The sequence below is a fragment of the Portunus trituberculatus genome, chromosome 41 (assembly GCF_017591435.1).
Source record: "Portunus trituberculatus isolate SZX2019 chromosome 41, ASM1759143v1, whole genome shotgun sequence".
Lineage (NCBI taxonomy): Eukaryota > Metazoa > Arthropoda > Malacostraca > Decapoda > Portunidae > Portunus > Portunus trituberculatus.
Window position 1 is genome coordinate 2,671,674 of NC_059295.1, and position 17,318 is coordinate 2,688,991.

Consider the following 17,318-nt stretch of genomic DNA (forward strand, 5'->3'; position numbering starts at 1 on the left):
GGAGCCGGTGAACAATAACAATAAAAGAAAAAACACTGCAGGTTCAACTGGTGAGGAAATGCAAAAGGGGGTCACTTTAAAAAGCTATTTTAATAACCCATAATGAAATTGACACATATATAACAAGAAACATGAAACACAGATATATAACATGAAACACAGGAAAATGACATACACATATACATATAACACAGTAATAAATACAACAATAAAGAACCCAACTTAATACCTAACAATAATCCTAATCCTATATAGAGGCAATGTGAAAAACACGGACGAGGGGAAGTGATACTTATGCGGTGTCGCAGTGGTGAAATGCTGGGTGATGGTTGATCCCACGGTAGACCAAAGAGGCGTTGTGTTCACTGGTTGAGGCTTGGATCTCAACTTCCAATCCAGAAAGCCAAGAGCTGGCTCAACACTTTCGGTTGAGTCGAAAGGGGCCGCGTGAATCCAACTTCGGGACAGTAGCGGGGCTTCATGAAACGGTGACGTGGAGGGTTCATGAAACGGTGACGTGGAAGGGGAGGCGGAGAGGTGGCGAACGAGGTAACAAGCGGAGGAGGTGATGGTAGTAATGTATGTTACGGGCGGGCCGTAACATTTCCTCCTCCCTAAGACCTCCGTAATGGGCTCATGAAGGAGGTGAGACGGGAGATCTTGATAAGGCGTCGGCGATGATGTTGTCCACCCCCTTGATATGGTCACTTGTAGATGGAAGGGGCGGGAGTGATCCGGCGTCCAGACCATTGGTTCCGAGGAGAGAAACGCCTTGAGGTGTTGGAAGGCTTGGTCACAGGTCGGGGTCCAGTGGAAGGGGACGGAAGTGCTGATAAGGTCCGTCAGGGGGGCGGCCAGGGTGGAGAAGTTCCCACAGAAGCGTCTGTAGAAACCAGCCATCCCCAAGAACCTCATGAGAGCTTTCCTGGTGGTAGGGACAGGGAAGCCAAGGATGGCCTCCACATTAGCTCTCTTGGGGTGAACCTTGCCGTTCCCCACCACATGTCCCAGGTAGACCACCGTAGACTTCCCGAAGGTGGACTTGGCCAGGTTGATTGTAAGCCCGGCTTCCTGCAACCGACCCACCAGCCTCCGAAGACGGGTCAGATGTGTCGCCCAGTCGTCCGCAGTCACCACCAGGTTGTCCAGATATGCAGATGTTCCCTCCAAGTCCTGAGTGATGTAATTTATAGCCCTCTGGAAGGTGGCGGGAGCATTAGACAAGCCAAAGGGCATCACTGTGTATTGGTATAGTCCGAAGGGGGTGATGAAGGCGGATATTATTTGGGCCTCGTCCGAGAGGGGAATCTGGTAGTAACCTTTAAGTAAGTCTATAGTGGTTACAAATTTGGCTACTCCTATACTATCTATAAGGTCCTCTATCAAGGGCAATGGGTAGGAGTCTGGCACCGTCACTTTATTTAATTTCCTGTAGTCGGTGCAAAATCGACTACTACCATCTGGCTTAGATGTTAACAGGCAGGGAGAAGCCCAGGGGAGATATACTAGGTTCTGCAAGGTGATGACAGAGCAGATAGTCTACCTCTTTTTCTTTATCTTCTTTTTCTGCCTGTAGTTGCATTTCTTTTGCTTCTTTTTCTGCCTGTAGTTGCATTTGTTTTTCATGCATCCGGTATTCTAGTTTAAGCTTCTCAATTTCCCATTGACTTATCCTACTCTTATCCTGTTCTTCCTGGGGACTGTGTATTATAGTCCTCGTAGAGGCTGACATGGGAGTTAACTCTTTTATGGCATTTCCTAGCAACTGACCTTCTTGCACTAGATGTTGAACAACTACATTCTTAATGACCTCTTTAGTCATCTGAGACGTGATGGGAACATCAAAATGTTTAGCGATGGTCTTCCATTGGTCCTTCTTGATATTAGCATCTTTAAGTTTTTCCAGAGAAGGGTCGGCACAAAAATCTTCAACGTTAAACTGAGCGGAAGCCATATTAAATAGATGTTAAACCACAACAAAAAAAATGATAAGCGAATTACTTAAGTGAGGAACTTGGCAGAGTGATAATAAAGGCAACCTTGGAAATTACCTAGATTATACTTAAGTAAACACTTATGAGTACAATCACTAATGAGGGTAAACTAGAGAGTTACGGCATTAAGAGGGATCCGGATTACTCTAGTTACGAGACTTGAGAGTGAGGAGCGAATTGTACTGAGACTTGTTATTGATAAGGAGGCGGATTAGTCTGAGAGACTAGTTAAAATGGCCGATTCTAACTAGCGAGAAAAATTATCCGCGAAGTGAGGGATTGAGGGTTCGCATGAACATATGATGATCCCAACACTTGGATAACACTTATTACACACCTGCCTATGTGCAAAAATAGAGATAAGTGCTATCGGTGAACACGCCTTTCTACCTGGTTTCCTGCTCTACCACTGCTATGCGATACCAATGAAAGTCACGAAGCACGTTTAACCCAAAAGGAGCCACTTGATCGCACAAAGGTAAATTTAAACCACACGCAGAGTAAGTCACAGAAAAAAAACACATCAGAGTCACAACACCACAGAAACACAAGCAATCACAGAAAAAAAAGTCACTGGAAAAATGGAACACTGAACATGGGTTATAAGTGTCCTGTCACGGTCGCCAATTGTTACGTTCACCGGTTAAACTGGTAAGATTGGCATCGGGGAGCCGGTGAACAATAACAATAAAAGAAAAACACTGCAGGTTCAACTGGTGAGGAAATGCAAAAGGGGGTCACTTTAAAAAGCTATTTTAATAACCCATAATGAAATTGACACATATATAACAAGAAACATGAAACACCGATATATAACATGAAACACAGGAAAATGACATACACATATACATATAACACAGTAATAAATACAACAATAAAGAACCCAACTTAATACCTAACAATAATCCTAATCCTATATAGAGGCAATGTGGAAAACACGGACAAGGGGAAGTGATACTTATGCGGTGTCGCAGTGGTGAAATGCTGGGTGATGGTTGATCCCACGGTAGACCCAAGAGGTGTTGTGTTCACTGGTTGAGGCTTGGATCTCAACTTCCAATCCAGAAAGCCAAGAGCTGGCTCAACACTTTCGATTGAGTCGAAAGGGGCCGCGTGAATCCAACTTCGGGCCAGTAGCGGGGCTTCATGAAACGGTGACGTGGAGGGTTCATGAAACGGTGACGTGGAAGGGGAGGCGGAGAGGTGGCGAACGAGGTAACAAGCGGAGGAGGTGATGGTAGTAATGTATGTTACGGGCGGGCCGTAACACAAGCCACAGAGAGAGAGAGAGAGAGAGAGAGAGAGAGCGGGAGAGATGGGCATTTCTCCACACTTCAGTGTTAATCCTATAATTGGGGCTGCGACGTTTGGCGACGCCGCAACCGGGGAATTCCCGATAGGTCTCTCCCCTCAGCGGCCTTTATATTTGTGTCGGACTATAGTGGCTATCCGCCACACCGCCCACCTCACGCTTGAATACAATAACACTCTACTCTTGAAAATGTTTTCTATAAAAATGCTCACTACCAATAGATGGCAGCACCGTCGCTGTCTTCCAAACTTTAGCCCACACCACAACTTCTTGTATATTCCTTGGGTACCACCCATCAGGCTGATTCCCTCATTCACCTCTTTGCTGTCACAGGGTTTACATGTCTTTGGCTCAGCAGGATGTTTTGGCATTTCTGTCGGCAATGGCCAAGGCTAATAAGGACATTTTTCGTCCTGCTGAGGAGCTACGTTGTAGACTCCTTATGTTACGAAACCAGGCTGTAGTGGATTCGTTCACCTCATACCTTTTCTGACAGGAAGAAGCGCCAGCTTCTTTCTTTTCCCTTTTCTGACATGCTTTCTGACCCAACTGTGGGGGCCAGAGTGAAGGACACTGAGCACTTGGCTTCACAGCAAGGTGAACTCTCTTCTGAGGTATGGGGGTTAGCCTCTTCTTTTTGGGGTTCAGCCTCTGCGCCTCGTGGGAGCAAGATAAAAGGGCAGACGAGGAGGGTTACGTTTCTTAGTGCCTCTTCATTGGTTTCTGTCCCCAGGTCCACCGCTACAGAGGGATCCTTTTGGGCCAGGAGTTCTCACATTGGAGGATCCCATAGCCGAAGTAGAACTTGCTAGGAAAGTAGTTTGGCCTTCTGTGCTTGTGGGTACTTGCCTGCAGTGGCACTGGAGAGAGTGGATGGAGGTTGAGGCAAGAGAGTAGTGAAAGTTCTTGTGTTATGGGTATGTTCTCCCCTTTTTGCGTCCCACTCTTTGTCTGCCAGACCCATAGAGTTTGTGAGTTATGCAGAGAAGTCGGATCTTCATGTAACCATAGACTTAGTGGTGCAGGACATGTTGGGCAAAGGGGCCATAGAGCTTGTAGTTGGGAAACTAGAATGCTTTTATGCCTGTCTGTTCCTCGTACCCAAAGTAACAGGGGGTTGGAGACCTGTGACCTGTGTTCGACCTCTCAGCTTTGAACAAGTTTTTCTTGGTCAGCCCCTTCCAGATGGAGATGATGGCATCAGTTTTGGAGTCCATCAAGTTGGGGGATTGGATGGTGTCTCTGGATCTGAGGGATGCGTATTTCCAAGTTCCAATTCACCCTCGTTCTTGCAAGTACCTGGAATTTCTTTGGCTAGGCAAGTTTTTCCAGAGTTCTTTGTTTTGACCTCGCCACCGCCCCACAGGTCTTTACCAAGATGATGGCACCAGTGTCTTCGTGGGCTCATCGACATGATATCTCCTTGCGACGTTACCTGGACGAGTAGCTGGTCACAGGGCCCACTTTCCATGGGTGCATAGGCGCCATCTGGGCTGTTTTGTGACTGTGTGCTCAATTGGATATTCAGATAAATCTGCCCAAATCAAACTCGGTACCCAGCCGCCGTGGTACAGTGGAACCATGCGTGCTTTGGGATCCGAGGGGTCTCCAAGCGCACGGGTTCGAATCCTGTCCACGGTCTGAGTGCAGGTTGGGCTTCCTCACTCAGGGCAACGGTTTCCTAGCGGGTGGGCTTTGAGATAGGAGGTACCCTAAAAAGTACCCCCTTTAGCCCATAAATTCCTGTGAAAAGCCCACATGGTATAAATAAAAAAAAAAAAAAAAAAAAAAAGGAAGTAGTACTTGGGCATGGTGCTGGATTCAGTGAGAGCTCTTGTTTTTCCATCACCAAAAGGGTCAGCTGATTTCTGTCAGTGGCACAGAGTTTTTAGAGGACAGAGCCCCTTCGGTGTCTCTATGGAGGTAACTCCTAGGTCATTTGGCTTTTCTGGAGAGGCTGGTCCTAGGCGACAGGGTACGCTCTCAGTCCCTTCATTGGTGCCTGAAAACACACTGGAGGGCAGCATTGGACTCACCCTGGTGGCGAGTTCCTCCTTCCCAGCTGTGTCTAGCAGATCTCTCCTGGTGGATGGATGCAGGTCATCTTCTCAGGAGAGCTCCCTTTGTGATGACTCCTCTGGAACAGCCTCTGTTTTCTGACACATCCCTTCACAGTTGGGGTGCTCATTTGGGGGACTCTCTCGTCTCAGGGTTGTGATGTCCACAGGAGCAGAGGTTTCACATCAACCACCTAGAGATGATAACTGTTTTCCAGGCTCTGAGGTCCTTTCAGCAGAAATTATCGGACACGGTGGTGTCTCTCATGTCAGCTAATTTGACAGTGGTGGCCTATTTATGGGGGCACTCGGTCCGAGTCTCTGTCGGGTCTGGGGGGGACATTCTCTTGTGGTGCGAGGACAGTTAGGTCTCTCTTTGCCCCAGGTTCGTGCTGGGACTGCACAATGCACTGGTGGACGTCCTCAGTCGCGAGTGTGCAGGGTCGTAATGAACCCTACATCCAGTAGTGTGCAGGCAGATCTTCTAGGTGTGGGGTGCGCCACAGGTGGATCTGTTTGAAACTGCTATATATCACCTCGGTATGTGCCTCCCCTGCCAAACCTGGGAGCTTGAAAAGAGGACGCATTTGCTTTTCCATGTAAGGGCTTGGATCTGTACGCCTTTCCTCATTCTCTCTGATTCGTCGGGTGCTGGATCAGATCAGAGGGTCCACTTGTGTTCGCGTGACTCTGATTGTCCCACGGTGGCATTAGGCAGACTGGTTTCTTCGCTTCTGAGTCTGCTAGTGGACCATCCTCTCTGCTCTGCCAGCCTCATTGCCACTTCTTTCATAAGTCTGTAGGGGCTCTTCACCTTTACATGAGGAGAATCTCCAGCGTCTCTTCTGAAAGAGAGGCTTTTCGCGGAAGGTTGCTTGATTTTTGGCCTGTCCGGTCAGGCAGTCCTCTGCCAGAGTTTATTAGGCAAAAGTGGTCTGTCTTCTGTGGTTTGTGTGAGTCGAGGGATTGCCATCCTCTTTCAACCTTTGTAATGGACTTAGCAGACTTTTTTTTTTATTTTTCTTTAGGACACAAAGCATTTGCTCTTACTGTCCATTAGAGGCTATCATTCAGCTTTGGCCTCCATTTTTTGGCAGCCTGGCTTGGATATCTCACAAGATTAGGATCTGTCAGCTCTGTTTTGGGGATTTGCCAAGTTGGCTTCTCCCTGTTCACCACGCATTCCTGTGTGGGATTTGTCCTTAGTTTGAAGTTCATTAATGAAGTCCCCATATGAGCCTCTTCATTTGACTTCATTGAGGGATGTTGCACTAAAATCTTCTTTTCTTTTGGCTTTAGCGTCTGCTTGCCAAGTTTGTGAACTGCATGGGCTTTCAGCTGAAGTTTTTTGCTCTAAGGGTTGGTCTTCTATGACTTTTTCTTTAGCCTCTTATTTTTTAGTGAAGACTCAACTCCCAGGTGATGAATCTCAGTATGACTTTACCATTCCTGCTCTTACAGAATACGTTCGTGACTCAGAAGGGGACAAGCTTTTGTGACCAGTCAGAGCCATCAGGGAGTACCTTTGTAAGACCAGGGATTGTCGTCCTAGATGCTCTCACCTTTTTTTTTCTTTACTGTTACTGAGCCTCGGCGTGTGGTTCACCCTCATATTATTTCTCACAGGATATGTCAGGTTATCCAGCTTGCAAATGAGGATATTTCTGAGGAAGACATGCACTTGGTTTGGTTGAGAGTACATGAAGTTAGAGCATTGGCGACGAGTGCTTTGTTCAAGAATATTCGGAGTATTCCTGCTGTTTTTCGGGCAGGAACCTGGAAGGGTATGTCCACTTTTGTTTCTTTTTATCTTAGGGATATTACTCATTGGTATTTGGATAACTTTTCTCTGTGCCTTGTTGCATCACTCTCAGGATAATTCAATACATACGGTTCTATGTACTATTGTCCTCTATGGGGCTCGGGGTCATTGGACCGTTCTCGTGGGGAAATTTATGATGATCTTCTCACTTCTCTGGTTTGTCCCTCTGTCATGGGATACAAGTGCTGCATCCAGCTCAGGATATGGCCTCCACCATGTACGTTTTGGGTTTGTAAGGATGTGTGTCTTGGGGAGTGAAAGTTGTTTTTTAGGGCTGAGGTCATCCTCCCTCCTATACTTGGGATTCAGTTCTTAAGCAATAATTGATAATTATGGGTAGTAGTATATGTAATAACAAATAGGATTTTTTAATGTAAAATCCATTTTCATCTACATACTTACCCATAATTATTAATTATAATTGGGTTTCCCTTCCTCCCTCTCTTCTATGATCTCTTATGCTAGAGGCATATGAGGGAATCAGCCTGATGGTTGGTACATGGAAGTAGAAAATGGGCTGGGTGTCTTCTCATAGCAAATGAGAAAGCGCACTTAAACATTTCTTTCGTTTCTTTTTTCTTGAGGTGTTTTTCACGGTGTAGGTTTTGCTGTTGGAATGGGGTTTGTAAGCAGTAATTAATAATTATGGGTAAGTGGATTTTACAATAAAAAATCCTATATTTCTTAATTTTTATACTATCATATAATAAAATTTTGGTAAAACCAAAAAAAAAAAAAAAAAAAAAAGACAGCTTGGAGGTCCTTGTGTTAATTTGAATTATTACCATGGGTTCTTCTCTTCGGCTATCGTGATTTTGGTTATCACACAGTGATAGATGCATCAGTAAGGTGTGATAACAGAAGGTTGAGTATATATGGCATGAATTAGGAAGTCGTGTGTGCAGTTATGATACATGAATTTAAGGCTATGTTAGACACCATGGGACAACATAAGCATATCTTCTCTCATGTTCATTACAATCAGGTAAATACACATACTACTTTTCATTTTGAATATTTTGATTGAACAGGAGGAGCACCTTGTGTGGAGTGGTCGAGTGGCAGAGAGGGATGGCGCCATGAAGGCAGCCAGAGCAGCATGGAAACGCTCTGCTAGAGAGTCTTCGCACCTACGGAGTCTGTTGGCCACAAAGGACAATACAATTGCTTCCCTCATTTCAGACTACAAGTAAGTATTATATTATGCAAATATCTAAACAGATGTCTTCATATGCAAAAAAAAAAAAAAAAAATTACCCAAGAAATAAGCTGAAATGAAAACAAAAGATACAAGAATATAGAAAGCAAGGAAGGTACAAAGCCAAAGTATACTCATATCTCAGTACTGCTGACTAAAAGGGGGAACATTGGTTTAATGAAGCCGATTGTCTGTAGATACGAACACTAAGGTTAGACTATGTTATTAATGGCTAAAATCAACAATTACTTTACAAAAGACAGAGGAATGAATATACTCTTAATACTGCATTTTCAATCAATCGCTATCCAATCTGATAGTCTAAAAATTAGTCTCGCCTTCCTGATCTTGTGAACTACTAGTGCTTCCTTCTGCAAACTCAGTGATACTTTTATCCTTAGGCAAATATACTTCGCTGGTGCCTACGCGTCAGGCGATGTACAGGAAGCAAGACACGTACGGCGGTGACATGCCTCTCACACTTAGTAAATGAATAATATTGAAATTAATTTGTATATTTAAAGAGTGTAGAATAATGTTTCCTTACTCCATTGTAATTTCGCGCTAAAAATAGCGGTAGGACCAGTTAAAAAAAAAAAAAAAAAAAAACGCTGATCCACTTTTGAACACGCTAAACATTACGCGTTTCGCACTAAAATGGGAACACTACCTTGCGTTAAGGCCATTAACTCTATTCATGTACTAAATTTTCATCTGCAGACCAAGACAAATTTTCTAAAAAAAATTGCTTTATCAACCGATTTCTTTGTGCACTTCGGCCTTTTTGAACTGAGGTTCTACTGTATTTTTTTTTCTTAATATTTACTATTATTTATATCCACTGCTGAAAATCTGTGAGTAATCAAATCAGGAAGCATCAAATTTACTACTCCTCGGCTGTTTATTCTTGTTCATATTGTTACGCCACCGTCCCCCCTTCACTGCTGTCCCCCACATACGTGGCAAGGCAGGGGAGGCTGGGGAGGGTACACGCAACACTACATCTGCGTGAGCCACACGGAGGCTCGACACAGGATGTATCCTGGGTCCTCCTGTAGGCTGCCAGCGAGGAAACGCTCCTGCCGAAGCTCCTGGGTGGCGTGCTGTGCCCCCTCACCTTTCTGTATCCTCACGGTGGGTGGGGCAGGCAGTGAGCAGCCTCGTTTCTGGCGACGCCCCAAGCTAGTAGACAGCATGGACCGGAGTACGAAACTCCAGCGGTATAAAGCTTCCCTTAGGCACTTATGTCTTTCTAACTCTGGTGACAATTATTATTCTCCAGAAGTAGTTTATTCGCCAACTTCAGTCCTGAGCAGTATCTTGTCCTTTAAGACTATTCTAAAAGCAGTGTGGATCAGAGAAACCAAGTCTTCTCTAAGACAATTTATTTTTTTAAGACAATTTACTACAAGTTTGGTGGGACTAAACACCGCAACTCTCCCCCCAACATGTTATAGTGCCAACTTGCACCTCCTTACTCTTCTGAACATCAATCATACCTACAGCACCCAGCCAGAAAGTTATTTATTGGCAATACATTTAGACAACATAAAGAGTCAAGGAAACTGGCATAAAAATAAATAAATAATTCTAGTTCCGAGGGAAAGAAATGTACCCTCTCCACACTCTCATTCTCTTACTTAAAGGCCCTATCACAGGAGAGGGTGGGTAACTAAAACACCCCTTATGTAACAACATGATAGTTTGAATGTGTTAGATAATAACCATTGGATCATCTCATTTCCACCTATTTTACATATTTCAGCCTCCTTCCTTTTCATTTTCCATTCTGCTGAGCGCTGCTTTCACTTCTTGTTTGCTGATACTCTTTGTTGTTCAAAGTAGTCTTTCCACCAACTTGCAATTTGTTCTTCTAATTGCAGGGTTCCATTTTCTTTTGTTGATTATGTAGGTTGTACCTATTTGTTTTATTCTGTAATTTTTTGCCATGTTATATAACAGCTTTGTTCCATTCACATCGTCCTCTAGATCTCTTGTACTTTTAAACATCTTCAGTGTTCTTCCTTTCATCTACATATATTGCTCTGTTTTTGGCTGCCTTGTCTTCATCCATTTCTGGAAGGCTTGCATTTTCTTTCAGGCAGTCTCTTTCAGCTCCTTTGTCCACCATGGTGTTTATTTCTGCTTTGTTCTTTTCATTATTTTTTGTAATACATGAATACAAATCATAATATACACAGTAAGCACTCACCATCACCACCTTCGGACAAAAAGCCAAAGTGTAGCCTCTTGCAAGGAACAGTTACACAAACCTAGCTACCTAGCTATCTCAGACCATTAGTTGGATACACTCCAGGCCTATATCTCGAACTGTTTGTAGTATTCCAATGAACATATTTAACATGAATGACCTGTTCTCAGTGTATCAGCACCACTAATATATGTCAGTCTTCTACTTTGCTATAAACATTATCACTAGTCAAACAATACCTTAGAGTTTACAAGTGCCTAATGGAAAAAAAAATCTGAACTGGACCATGTCTCCAGGTGTTAACAAAAAATGGTCGTAGCTATCGTTGTCTCCCTTCTTCTGGGTTGTGGGTGACCGACCTGCCACCAATACTAACTTGAAACTAATCCATGTGCAGTTTAAACACTTTTTTTTTTTTTTTTTTTTAGTTGTGGTAAATTAATTTAACCACCTATGTACTGATTTGCATAATTTCACTAGGAATCCTAGGAATTATATCTTATGAATATGTGTGCATGTGCATCACACCCTGAGATGTCAGCAAGTTGAAATACAGGGTTTTGATAGTTCAAGTAATATTTAGTTGAAAACAATTTTATACATATATGCTGTATTTTGCTTTATTTTACAAAAAAATTAACATGTAAATTGTGTGTTGTGAGAACCACTCACCTAGGTGGGCCTCCACCTCCTTCCTTCCCTTATTGGCTGGCTATGTAGCCTACTCGAGTAACACCACATGGCATTAATTTTTTTTTATTATGTACCATCAATGTAGTCAAAGCCTTTATATATATATATATATATATATATATATATATATATATATATATATATATATATATATATATATATATATACCATGTGGACTTTTGACGGGAAAATATGAGCTAAACAGGGTACTTTTTGAAGTACCTACCTCCTATCTTAAAGCCCACCTGCTAGGAAACTATTGCCCGAGTGAGGAATCCCAACCAATACTCGGACCGTGGACAGTATTTGAACCCGTGCGTTTGGAGACCCCTCGGACCCCAAAGCACGCATGGTTCCACAGCAGCCCCTACAGGACAACAAATGACAAATGAAATTATTTGTATGTGTTATTGTAAAAAATACACAGGTACCACAGCAATACAATAGTTGCTAGGTGGTACTTTTTATATATACATGGCAACTCATTGCATTTGTCATTCCTCAACACTTATCAGTTGATGTTTTTGATACCTTAGTGACAAGCCTCATGAATCAACTGATTTCCACTACATCTTTTTGCTACAGTGAAGATGCCTTTCGCTTTCAATAACATTGAGTATTCAGACATGACATTCATGACATAATATTCATGTGATGAAATGACATGATATTCATTCTATGATGGAAGTATCTAGGCTGCAACAACAGAATACAGATACAGATATCCAGATAGCAGAGTATTCTACAGAGTGTATTGGCATTGCTTTGAAAGAGAATGATTCTCTAGTACTTTTGCAACAACTAAATGTATGGGAACAGCTCAAAACGATATCATATTCAGTACACAAATACAAACACAAATGTACTAATGCATAGATAGGCAAAATTCATGGAACATTGCACGATTCAATATCACTTAGAAAGAATATAAAATAATCTAAAGAGACATTTACAGGTGCGGCAGAAACACCATGGAACCATCATGAAGTTGGTGAGTTACCATTTATAAATAGAAGCACTCAACATCCACTGTATTACTGTGTTACTTCTACATTTCATTTACTGACCCATATTAAAATATAGAAAAAATAAATTGTCCATTGGTAACTGTTTTCTCTAAGGCTTTAATTGCATAGATTGTAAAAAAAAAAAAAAAAAAAAAAAAATATATATATATATATATATATATATATATATATATATATATATATATATATATATATATATATATATATATATATATATATGCGGCGGAAGCAGGTAGTCGCGTCAAGTAGCCAATCAGAGCGCGGATCGAGTTTCGTCTGAAGCGGCCAATGAGCAGCCGGCTACAGCTCCGTGTGGCTGTCGCTGGGATGGTAACGATGATTCTGGCTGCTGTTGTATGTTGATGGTAGGTTTTTCTGAGTAGATATGTACTGCTTCCGTCATCTTATATATATATATATATATATATATATATATATATATATATATATATATATATATATATATATATATATATATATATATATATATATCACTTAATACTGTGCAGCACCACTTGAGTGTGTATGTACCTAGCTGTTGAGAAATGAAAGAAGGGGAGGCTCACCCAAGAGAGCAGTTCCTGTGCCACACAACTTACATATTAATTTCTCTCTAAAATACCTAAACAAAGCATATGCCTCTAAAATATTTTTTTACTTAAAATTACATGAACTATCAAATCGTGAAGTACATAGTACCTTAACTTGCTGGATACCTTGTATAAAAAAAAAAAAAAATCTTGATTTATGATGTGGAAGTAATCAGTTGTTGAGTAATTGTTCTGGCTGTGTAATTGAGGTCAGATCAATGAAGCCAAAGACATAAAGCATTGGTATTACAAATTAATCCCTTGAATGTGCTAATGATGGTGTCAGAGTGGTATGATTGATGTGCCTCATAGTGAGTTAGATTGGCTGGCCGAATACTAGGAATGGATCCCTTCACAAAGAATTAGAGGCTTTCTTGGTCATACATATGGTGATGTATACACGCCATGAGAATTAAGGTTTATGTAATATGGCGACGAAAATTAATATACTTAAAAGAACTTTTGAAAGGTGAATAAGAAACTAACAACACTGATGAGAACATATATTGTGATGGTTTCGTCATGTAAAGCGAAGATGGTAAGAATTGTATGCTAAATATTGCAAATTGGTAGATAGAATGCCTTTAAACCAATGAAAGATGACCTAATATAAGGTCGAAAGGATAGATTTAGAAAAAAAAAAATCATTCAAGTTGTATATATCTTTGTAACAAAGCAGATTTTATTTCATTTTTTACGTAAGAGGGAAAGCTGCCAAGGGTAACAAAATTTTAGATAAAAAGGCCCACTGGAACTGCAGTTTCCCCCAAAAAATCGGAAAGAATCTGCCAAAAGCCAGGGATAAATGTCTTGAAACCTTCCTGTTCAAAGAAGTCAGGTCTTGGGAAGATGGAAATACCGATGCAGGTAGGAAGTTCCAGAGTTTACCAGTGAAAGGTATGAATGATTGAGAATACTGGGTAACTCTTGTATTAAAGGATTGGACAGAATAGGGATGGGAGGAAGAAGAAAGCCTTGTGCATCCATGTCGCAGGAGGACGGGAGGCATGCAGTTAGCAAGATTAATAGAGCAGTTAGCATGAAAATAGCTATAAAAGATAGAAAGAGATGCAACATTTCATCTGTGAGAAAGAGGCTGAAAATAGTTAGTTAGAAGAGGGGAGTTGATGATATGAAAAGCTTTTGATTCCACCCCATCTAATAAAACTGTATGAATGGAACCCCCTGAACATGTGAAGAGTGTTCCTTATAAGGACGGATATGGCCCTTATGCAGTTAGCAATTGAAGGGGCGAGAAAACTGGCAGAGACACCACAGAACGCATAACTTCATAGAAGCTGTTTTAGCAAGAGATGAGAAGTGGAGTTTCGAGTTATGATTATAAGTAAAGGACAGGCCGAGGATATTCAGTGTGGAAGAGGAAGACAGTTGAGTGTCATTTAAGAATAGGGGACAGTTGTCTGGAAGGTTGTGTCGAGTTGATAGATTGAGGAATTGAGTTTTTGAAGCATTGAAAACTATTACGTTTTCTCTACCCCAGTAAGAAATCTTAGAAAGATCAGAAGTCAAGGCGTTCTGTGCCATCCCTGCGTGATCAGTTGACTTCCTGAAGAGTTGGTCGTCTCTGAAAGGGCATGGAAAGATGTAGGGTGTATCATCAGCGTAGGAGTGGATGGGGCAAGAAGTTTAGTTAAGAAGGTCGGTCATTAATGAATAATAGAAAGTGGGTGACAGGACAGAATCCTGAGGAACCATGTTGTTAATAGATTTAAGAGAAGAACAGTGGTTGTCTACCACGGCTGCAATAAAACAGTAGGAGGATAGTTTTGCGACAGCAAAAGTTTCACCGAAATTTTTAAAAGAGGATGACCAAGACTCAGCAAGGAACGTGTAACCGCCATAGGATAGGTAGGACCCATTGTACGTAAGTATATCAATCATTATAGAAATCTGATGCAATCTTTCATAATGTTGTGCAACACTTCTAAATGTTGACTTCGCCTTTTCCTTAAAAAGGGGGTTGCAGGTGCTTCTCTATTTTATAAAACTAAACAATGCAACAAATTTTGTTGCATTCATGATTGACTCAGATAATTTAAACAAATTGATATAATCTCCATAGTTAGGATGCAATTTATCTAGGTATCACTACAAGCGAGAAATAAATGTAATGAACAATATAAAAACACCCGGTTGAGATTTCCTGTCACATGACCAATGCCGCTTATGTCAGCATCTTAATGCTGGGTGCTGCGGGCACTGGCAGAGGCAGTAAGAGTATTAGCCGGCGACTGGGAAGTATGACAGGTGTGTGTAAATAGTGTGTGTGTGTCCAAGCTGTGCTGCTCCTAGGATTAAATGATTCAGTGAACTCAGTGACATTACGAACACTTTCCCGAGTTTAAAACACACTTCCATATGAACTTGTACGTTGTGTAAGGAGAGCACTTTGTAAGTTTTGTACTTGATATACAAACTTTTATGTTCTGAGTTTTCCTTCTAAATCTGGGTTGCTTAAGAACACCAAAACACTACCAGTGAAACCACTCGGCTGAACAACAGATAAAAGACAATAAACCTTCTCTGCATAAAAAGGTTTAACAAACGCCAGAACATCACCAGTAAAACGATCTTGACGGAAGCCATACTGACGATCAGATAGAAGATTGTGAAGTGACAGATGTTTAAGAATCTTCCTATTGAGGATAGATTAAAACTTTAAACAAGCAAGAGATTAAAGCTAGTTTTAAGGATTAGAACAGTCACCCTCTTTAGCAACAGGCTGAATGTAGGCAAATTTCCAGCAAGAAGGAAAGATGGTAATCGATAGGCATAATTGAAAGAGTTCGGCCAGGCAAGGTGCAAACATGGAAGCACAGTTTTTGAGAACAATAGGAGGGACCCCATTAGGTCCATAACCATTCTGAGGGTTTAGGCCAGTGAAGGCATGGAAAACATCATTACATAGAATTTTGATTGAAGATATGAAATAGTCAAAGGGAAGAGGAGAGGGGGGGGGGACAAGCCCAGAATCATCCAAGGTGGAGTTTTTAGCAAAAGTTTGAGAGAAGAGTTCAGCTTTAGAGACATGAGATGGGCAGATTATTATGAAATGACTGAAGCTAACCTAAGTAATAAATATAAAACCCATGTTATAGAATGATAATTATGAATGCTAATTTTTCTATTCTCTCCTTAGGTTATTCGGACTCACTACTAATGAAGTCAGACATTATCACCATCCTATTCCACACCAACCTAAATTGTAGGCTAGAAATTATGAAACAAAATTGTTTGTACACATTCCACAAGTGATAAGATAATTAAGTAAGTATTACATTATACACGTATCTCTTTATCACGACATTTTGTAAACTTTAGAAAGTGGAATTGCTTTATGAATTGAGAGTTACTTCCTATGATATCATCAAATAACTGAAGCTGGCCTAAGTAATGAGTATAAAACCTATGTTATAGAGTGATAATTATGAATACTAATTTTTCTGTTCTCTTCTTAGGTTATTGGGACTCACTATTAAGGAAGTCAGACATCATCACTATTCTATTCCACATCAACTGTCTGGAAAGTTACCTAGATTGTAGACTAGAAATTATGATACAAAATTATTTGTACACATTCCACAAATGACAAAATAATAAAGTAAGTATTGCACTATACACATATCTGTTTATCACAACATTTGTAAATTTTAGAATGTGGAATTGCTTTATTAATTGAGAGGTAGTTCCTATGGTATGATCATCTCAAACTATGTTTCCTAACATGAACTTGTGCCTGGTTCTCATTTGTTCATGCACATCATCACCAGAAGAGGCAGAATGGGATTTGTAGTATTAGCGCTGCCACTACACAAGATGAACCCTTATTTGTTTGTCTCTTGCAAATCCTGGGAAGGTGTAGCCCATGGGTTTTAGAAATCTCCCTCAACAAGGGTTACAGACCACCATGCAACTCAGAGCTGAGAGAGAAACAGCTTGTATTTACATAGTTGTATTTAACTAGTTGTATATTACAGGGTTTGAGCGGGGCTCATAGTGACTTGTCTCCATATATTATTTTATCTAACTTTCCCTTAAATCTTTGCACACTTTCTACTGTTACAATTTCCTCTCTGAAACTGTTCCAGATATCCACCGTTCTATATGGAAAACTAAACTTTAATGTTTTTAAACATTGAATTTCTATGATCTTCTTAGAGTGTCCTCTTGTTCATCTATCTCCATCTTCAGTATGTGATACCAGATCTTATCTATCTATCATTTCCATTTGGTTCACTATCTTAAAAATCATTATAAGATCTCTTCTATCCTGTCTATCCTTCAAAGTTGGTAGTTTCATTTCCTTCAGTCTTTCTTCATAGGGAAAGTCCTTTATTTTTGGCCCCATCTTTGTAGCTGTCCTTTCTAGTGTCCAGATGTCCATTTGCCTG

The 17,318-nt window shown here is 41.1% G+C and overlaps 1 protein-coding gene across 3 annotated transcripts in view; it reads left to right on the forward strand.

Moving 5' to 3' along the window:
* LOC123517177 (centrosomal protein of 89 kDa-like) overlaps positions 1–16,542 on the forward strand; it is a 251,432-nt gene extending 234,890 nt beyond the window's left edge. For all 3 annotated transcript variants that reach the window (XM_045277173.1, XM_045277174.1, XM_045277175.1), the window contains 3 exons: positions 8,217–8,374; positions 16,067–16,194; positions 16,386–16,542. In XM_045277173.1, the coding sequence (XP_045133108.1) occupies positions 8,217–8,374; positions 16,067–16,136 (228 nt within the window). In that variant the 3' untranslated portion in view covers positions 16,137–16,194; positions 16,386–16,542. The remainder of the gene's footprint in view (positions 1–8,216; positions 8,375–16,066; positions 16,195–16,385) is intronic.
* The last annotated feature ends 776 nt before the right edge of the window (positions 16,543–17,318 follow it).